At 31.8% G+C, this 8,932-nt stretch overlaps 1 protein-coding gene across 9 annotated transcripts in view; it reads left to right on the top strand.

Annotated features, from left to right (window-relative positions):
• Nucleotides 1-8,932, top strand: part of LOC123524173 (uncharacterized) — a 51,466-nt gene that overhangs the window by 2,506 nt on the left and 40,028 nt on the right. For 6 of the 9 annotated variants that reach the window (XR_006681232.2, XM_045302154.2, XM_045302159.2 and 3 more), the window contains exons 1-2: nt 6,676-6,882; nt 8,517-8,679. Coding sequence is in view for 8 of the 9 variants with exons in the window: in XM_045302154.2 (XP_045158089.2) it covers nt 8,556-8,679 (124 nt within the window). In the remaining variant the exon portion in view is untranslated. The other 3 variants (XM_045302157.2, XM_045302155.2, XM_045302156.2) reach the window with 3 other exon arrangements.

Genomic DNA, 8,932 nt, shown 5'->3' with positions numbered 1-8,932 from the left:
AGCGATAACGGTGTAGTCATTCATCGAGATTTGCTACAAAACAGAATAAGTAAGCAAATATTATTTAAAAAAGAAGAATTTGCAAGATCAGGGCAGAAAACGCAAATTATGGCACTATCAGTCAGTGATTGATATTACTATTGTTCTTCACTGTGTCTCACAGTTCAGTGCTGAAAATATGATACTGCCGGAACTTACACCAGGTAAATACACTTGCAATGAGTTAAAGAACAAATACATTAAATATTTTGTACACATATATACGTTTGATTACTTCCCAATGGCATTTAAGATGACTAAAGTTACAATCATTTGTGTATATCATAGCCTATTTTATGATATAGGGCCAATATTTGCTAATATAATGTATGCTTACACAGAATGAATTTGAACGGTAAGCTCATTAGAAATATTTATGGTATAGCGCAAAGTCGATACACCAATGAGTCGTATGTTTCCTGCGACTGAAGAAAATGTATTTTAAAGTTTTCCATTCTGCATCCTTGATTTCATTAACTTCCGAAGAGAAAGCTTCGTTGACGCAACATTACTTTTCCTTATGACTCTAGATTTTCCATTTTGATTTAAACACAGACATTTCCTAAAGTCACTAAGTATAATATATTTAGTTCAATTCAAACCTTGATTATATCACAAGTTAACTTTTCTTTATCATACAACCTTCATCAAATACATAAGATATGGAATTAGAAACAATCTAAACACGATATGTTTCAACAGATGTAGCGTAAATTGTTATTCCTCTTATTTTATCTCAATCTACCTTTATGCGACAAAATGTAAATAAAATAACACGTAATGTCATGTAAAAATTATTTATAACGGGTATATAATTATTGAAGTAATCTTGATCTTTATAACTATACACTTTTTATCTTTAAATCCATAAACACATAAAATCGAACCAACCATACGCCTATAACTACAATGTTTGTCTCTGAAGGTTATAAAATCTTTAGTTACAAGTTGTTTTCCCTATACCGAAGTTTTACTGCAATGTATACACTTTTCCAAGCTTGACGGAAGTTGTCTGTCACAGAAGTCGTATCTATTTTATGCCTTTTAAACTTGTCTTTTTTAAACAGTAAAAGTTGTTACAAAATTGAGTTATCAGTTTTTTTTTGTTTTTTGTTTTTGTTTTTGTTGTTGTTTTTGTTGTTGTTATTTGTAGCCAGATGCGTTAAGATATGTTTAGATTTATTTGTTAAGACACTAAAAAACCTGAAGATTTACAATCTTTTAACACAAAATAATAATATACAAATCCTTACCATTTTAACAAACTTTATGGTTTCGTCGAACGTACTCTACCTTGTTAAGTATATTGATACGATAGTATCAAAATAACTTGTCATTTCATCTGTATATTAAAACCTGGAATCTCACTTTCCTCATGAGTGGGACAAGGACAAAAAAGCGGCGTAAATAAAATCAGAATCCAAAATTAAACAACAGATTGTAGGAGATATGCCAAATTCTTTAATGCTATGTTTTACATATTTACACATGTTTTTTCTATCCATGTATATAACACAACACTTTTTATTAATAAGAACTGTTTATGTCAAATACTAAATGGTTAATGTTTAGTGACGAATTACACAAATAAAGTAGAAAATAATTTTTATCTCAACTAAATGTAGGTATAATAATACAAACAATGAAACTGCACTTCTGTCATGCACAAACGTTCCACATTTTCTTGATATGTTCCTTTTGTTCTATTTGCATTGTGTTGTTTTTGTACTTTATGGTTTTTAAGTCACAACGACACGGCTTAAAGTAACATAAAGACTTCTTAGCTTTAATGGTTGAGTTAAACAACAGGTTATCCTTCTGGTATATTTCAAGCAAGAGAGGACACAGTGGTAGAACCGTCGACCCTCCGCAAGATAGCTCGACAGTTTTCACATGAAAGGATGAGACATTCCAAACAAGGGTAATGACTGGCTACCGTTAGGAGAATCGAAGTACAGGTACACGTGTCTAATAACGCATATAGATTCTGTTCAAAGACCTACAGCGTTGACATGGTTTTTCCTCGCCTGAAGTCGATTTTCTTTTTGTAATGCGTTACTATATGGACCATTGTTGTTTATAATGTATATATATATAACATATTCAAGACAAAAAGCGGTTTTGTACTGAGATAATTGTGTTATCTAGAAATTATAGATTTTACCTGATGCTATTCTTAATTTAACTAACGACATATTTGGTAGAAGACACCAAACGTGTTCTACAAGATATTTTTCACTACGTTAACAAATTGTGTTAACATATTTCTTAAGATAATATGACCACTGATACAAGTGACAGTAGAATTGCATATGAATATGCATGTACTAACGATCTACTTGGACAAGGAAAACATGAATAAAGGCTCGAAGAAACACTCCAGAAGACAAATGTTAAAGGTGTTCATTTCAAATGTAAAAGTACTACATATCTCTGAATTTAGTAGTCATAACCTCCTTAGTAATACACGTTAATAATCTAGAATCTTACTATGTTTGTAAATGACACCCCAATAAAACTGATTTTGTGATGTGCGTTATTATGCTGCATTTTTTTCCTCATAATTTAATCTTTATATTTTTTCTTTAAAATCGATTGATTTTACGTATGTAATACATACTAATACGGTATAAGTTAAGGAATTGAATGTAAACGAATGCATGGTCCAAAGGATATGGCATTAGCTTAACAATCTTGCTTTTCAAGGTTTGAGCCTTGATAATTTCACATTTTCTTTTTTACATGTTTTAATCGTTTGTTTCAATAGTCATTGCTCGAGAATACTGTGCTTTTCATTGAATTGATAAGTTAATGATCTTCCAGCACCGGTGATCATCGAGCTTAACCCTGATTCCGATACATCGTCTGACTGAGAGGCTGACACTGACGACTGAAGGTTGTCAATAAACGCAGCAAGTGAAGTTGAAATTATATGACATGAATTAAATTGAAATAAAAGTAGCAAAATAAACCAAAATGTAGAAACAGTGAAGCATTATGATCGAAATATGTAAAGTGTTTTTTTTTTAAAACGAGTCTTCAAATATGTTTAGTCCCGCCCGCTTAGCTCAGTAGGGAGAGCGTTGGTCTACGGATCGCGGGGTCGTGAGTTCGATCCCCGGGCGGGGCGTGTGTTCTCCGTGACGACTTGATAAAGGACATTGTGTCTGCAATCATTCATCCTCCACCTCTGTTTCATGTGGGGAAGTTGGCAGTTCTTGCGGAGAACAGGTTTGTACTGGTACAGAACCCAGGAACACTGGTTAGGTTAACTGCCCGCCGTTACATGACTGAAATACTGTTGAAAAAAACGGCGTTAAACCCAAAACAAACAAACAAATCAAAAATGTTTGACTAAAATAAAATTGAAAAAAATGTATAGTAGAGAAAATATATGGTCGTAACCTGGGATTGAACTCACACCTTACGGTTTATAATCATTACGTTCTACCAATCTCGCACCTCACGGTTTATAACCATAACGTTTTAACAATTGCGCCAGCGATATAATTGAGTTCATGGTAAACAAAACACACATATTAACCTAGTCTAGAGAGATTTTTCAGCCAAGCATGAATCGCAAATATCGATATAACCCAACTGAAAAAGTGTATCATTCCGTCACGGCTCCAAACACGCGGTCGAACTATAACGAGAAAGCTTAATGTTTTCTGTTATGTTTTCTTATTTATATTTCTTGGCCATGCTCCAATGTACTAATCCCCAATGATACACCCATTACCGCCCAGAAGCGACATGGTTATTGATGAAATAACAAATCGCATTGCTATAACATTATTTTACAAATAATTATAAGTAGTTCTTTCATTTTGCTGCTAGATATTTACATGGCGAAACAGCTCAGTCGGATAAAATGCAAATAACAGTAACAAATCATCAACTCGCTTTGTATAAGTTCGAATCAATATGATTTCTTTTCAAACCATATTCTTTTCGTATGCCCTACCCGTTTACCTTTCTATTGCCGTATTATTCGTTTCATTCTTTAAACATTTTGTATCTACATAATAGTTTATGTCTACATATTCATTATGTAAATGCATTTAATTAATATTATCTTTAACATTATGCTAAAGTGTTCTCATCTGCCATATTATCCTAAAAACTGCCTCTGTCGTTGTGTCGTAGACAAAATAAATAAAAAACTGCCAATAACGAGATTCGAACCCATACATGAAAAAAATGTGTTAAACATAATCGGTAGGCTATACCTCTAAGCTAATTTGTAACAGGTTAGAATATTAAAAATATTCAAATTTTGTCCTATGACTGTGTTTAGGGTGCTTTGTGTTTCCGGGAAAGCTCCCCTTACCTTTAGTCTATAATTACAATAATGTTAAAGGTTTTATGCTTCATTTAAATCTATTTGCATACATGTTTGTAAACATCACGTTATCCAATCTGTGCATGTCTTCTCTGCGCTACCGTACAAACAGTATACATGTCAAGTTGACGCTGTCTATATATTTAGAAATGTATGTATCATATATATATATATATATATATATATATATATATATATATATATATATATATATATATATAAGCAAACAAATGCCACCAACCAAATACAAGTAGGAAGTGACAATCTTATCAGCTGTGAAATACGACACGCAAATTTCTTTAACTATTATAAATATCGGTTAGGTTTAAAAAAAAATAGTGTTTATTCATATCTTCTAGCAATATCCCAATATATTATGACAGTCGATGACCCGTGCGATCATATTTCATGAGGCAATTTTCTTCTATTTGCGATGTAACCGTATACTTAAATTTAAACCATTTTATTAATGTCATTCGATTGTAGGTAGCATTGATTCTTATTACCGAATCAACAACTGATTTACAGACGTTTTTTGTTACCAGACTGTCATGTACGCCTCTAATGGGGATCGAACTAAATACAATGGCTGAAATTAATTATAAAATCATTAAGCTTAAAAAAGAAAAAAGAAAAGAAAAGTTAAAGTAACTCGTAAGAGTGTCTACGGATTTTTTTTTTTGTTGTTTTTCTTTGTTTTGTTTTTTTTTTGTAGAAAATATGAAATGTTGCCAGTGAATTTAATATTTCTTACTTTTCTGATTATTTATATTAACCTAAAATTGTTATCTCTGTTTTGTGTTTTGTTCATTACGTTTACTACGAAGGTATTGTGTTTTATATAAACGTCAGTGACATATATAATGCATCCATAAATTATACACTTAATGTATATTAGTATGTCAAGGTCAAAATATTCGATTTCTGTCTTAGACATATCTGTATGAAATACTGAATCATTGCAAACAAAGGAACACTATGAAATAAGTAAAATTTACAAGAAAATGTTTTGAGTAAAATAGGTAGAAAAGATGAATTGCGTGACTGTACGATTTGAACCTAAAATCTTTTTGTAGTACGTGCCTACCACACCAGTGGTCTGATGACGATAACTAACTTCAACATCAAACTTAATATGTTATGAAATTCAATGTAACAACACTTTTACACGTGAAAACTTATAATTTCGTTACCGAGCTTTAAATTTTATGAATCATTTTATACCAAATGGATTTTCCGATAATCAAATGCGATGAATAAGGTTTATGAAATGAACTGTTTCTTTATGGTTCAGTCTTTAAAGGTAGTTACTCAGATTTTGATCAAGTAATGGATTTGGTCGAAACGTTAACAAACGAACATTATCACTTATTTGGATTCACTTACTGCTTACTACATGTTAGATTATCTCTGCATGAATTTTCAAAATTTGACTTTCCTGGTTTCACAAAAATTACCTTTACCTATTTTAGCATATATAAATTTATTTAACATTCTCTTCCTACGAAGTCTTTTGAATAAAAGACCTTTGTATTATAGTTGTCAAATATTTACAGTGACAAGTATGTATTTGACCGATGTTCGGAAATTCCTTAGAAATACAAGTTTTTAGGAATATTATTACCTCTCTTTACGAATCTTGGTTGCGCAACCAGGAAATAAATGAATTCCGAAGCTACACACTGTTGTAAAACTTGCCTTTTGGTTTAGATTGAAATAATTACGATCAAGCAGAAAATGTGGTTGACAACGAAACATCTGGAACCCTTCATCTCTAGATGTTTCGTTGTCAGCTTTTTAAAGGAAAGGCATTCTGCGCCCGAGATATCTGAAAATAGCAGAAATTGTGCAAATTATACTACAGTATATAGTTTTGGTCGCTTTAAAGAAGACACACACAAACCACCAAACAACAGCAACTAAAACCAATTAATCTATTTCTAATTTATGCAGTTTCCTAAACAAAAAAATAAGGAAAATGAAAATCCTGGAAACGTTTATTTAACTAACAACTCCAGAATTTATGCATTTTGTGATACAAAGTAACTTTGTTGTTTTCATTTAAAAAGTCTGATACAACAGTTTTGATCGCTTTTCGGAAAAATGAAAAAATATTAATTATTAATTTCTTTTCTATGTTTTTTCTAGGCTAACATGAGAAAGAAAAACAAAAGCTTAAGATTTATTCAAGTGATCGTTTAACAAGTTCTTTGGCTCCCGGGGCTGAGAGAACCAATTGATTGCCTCCCATAGGCTCGTCGCATGGTTTAGACTTGCAGTAATAGGTAATAGCACTATTAGGCAAGACTTTTGTTCTTACTATGATTGTTCAGTTATTCAAAGATAAATTGAAGATGTATCTTTATTGAGATTAATGGCAATCTCAGTTGTGTTTCAGAGAGCTTTGTAAAGGCCGAGTGATATGATGAGATCAGCATATTTGAAATAAATAAAGATGTAACAGACAATGCCGATTATTTGGAAACCTTTGGATATAGGTAAGAATAAGATAGATGATTACATTTCAGATAATTTAAGACTCTCATGTGATATGTGTTCAGGTGTTTGCAGAGATAAAATTCAACAAAAGTGGTACACATGATTTGGAAGTTTTGGTAGCAATGTTGTCGATGAAATTGCGTTATATAAAGGAATGTTATATATGCAACGCATTGTGTTTTCCTGAGTTTACTATATACATGTATATTAAAATGCAATAGACGTGTTGTTAATGCAGCTGTAACTACATATTCGTATCTTGTGCGTAATCCTCAATATATATCTGAAAAATAAAGTATCTATTTTATCTGTTTCCAACATTACAAATGACCCTAATTAATATCAGATGATTGAGAGAATAGGAATTATTACCGGACTTGAATAGAGAAAACGGACGATGCTTTTATTGTTTTAATATATGAGTTGTATGTTACAATAAAGAAGAACCTTTTTAAGAAAACAAATCGGAAGGTTTAAATAACAGCAAACTTTTATTAGGTCATAGGTCTTTTCTACCTGTCAAAAATTGTAATTAGTTTTCATGATATGTCTTTTTTCTTTCTTCATCTTCATATGCACTGCTTTTGTAAGTATCTCTGAAGGACATTGTAGTATTAAAAATTACACAACATTCCATAACAACTGTGCTAAAATTGTTTGATGAGCTCACAAATGTCAGTAAAAGTTTCTATTGTTTAAGTTTATTGTTGGCAAAACGGGTACCAAAACTCGTAATCAAGACGTAAGAATGGTTTTTATATAGGGAACGGAAAATACTGGTTTACATCATAACGATATCATTTTTTGGAAGCAACTGAATGTATTGTTTTTATTTTATGTCATTCACCCGAAAGTCAAATTGTAGTGTCACCTTAACTTTATGGAAATAAAACATTTCAAATCAATTTATAAGCGTGTTCTTTACACACGCAAATTTAATCATAAATCTCCACTACATACTTTTCCTGGTGATACTTTGTATAAAGCTTAACGTACACGAACGTCATGGAAAAAAAACAAATTTGTAAATTGGTCTGTAAAATACAGTAAATTCGAGTGTTATTGCAATATGTCATTAAACTCTGATATATACATGAAACATGATCTGTTACAAAAGCGTTTGTGTACATGATACGTGATAGCACACGAAGCGAACGATACACGCATACGAAGTGCACGCTGTTCGTACGGTATACGCAGTTTTATATACCTATAGCGTTCCAACTTTATCAGAACAAATATCAATGAATCATCATGCAACTTATAGTTTCCTTTTAAGGTCGACTTTTGTTACTAGTGTCAGTGCGAAACAAATTTCGCAAAAACAAGTTGGGATTGTTTCGAACCATCTTATTCATTATAGATTCCAAAATGAACCACGACAGAGCTGTGTTATACATGCACGCTTTATTGCCTTTCCAGTTTTGTCAGCTTAAGCTACGAGCAAACACATGGACACATAACATAATACTGAAAGTAATATTAACTATATCTTTAACAAATGCATGCAATTCCAGCATTTCTTAGTGTCTGTACAGTAGTAAGTTTCAGTCCATATAAAGTGTTAAAACGCAAACAAAATATTTTATTGAAATGCAGCATACAGCCGCCAAATGATACTTTTATATTGCAGGTGCACAAGATTTGTTAATCGGTGTAGAACATTCACATTATGGGGTACTATTTGTTCATGCGGAAAAGAGGACGTTTGGAGACCCATGTGAGTGTTTCCGTAGATAAAAGCACTTTGAGACATGTTGTCCGGATCCATTACAAGAGGAAGAAGAAATTATTGTGTAAATTTAGCAGCTGATCAAACGTTATATATTCAATATGCTTGGATATGCTTTAAGCGGGCTTTGTCTGGAGTTGGTCTTTAAATTAGCATGTTTATATGCACTAAAATATCAATGAGAACTTAAGACAAAGATGTCTCAATATCTTATGTTATAACATATTTGACTGCATACTGCTTTCGATTTCATGAGTAATTGCATAATATCAATTGTGTGACATACATATAGTAAAGAGTGTAAAAACAAGAAAAAT

The sequence above is a fragment of the Mercenaria mercenaria genome, chromosome 3, assembly GCF_021730395.1.
Source record: "Mercenaria mercenaria strain notata chromosome 3, MADL_Memer_1, whole genome shotgun sequence".
Lineage (NCBI taxonomy): Eukaryota > Metazoa > Mollusca > Bivalvia > Venerida > Veneridae > Mercenaria > Mercenaria mercenaria.
This window is presented reverse-complemented; position numbering and strand designations above follow the sequence as displayed.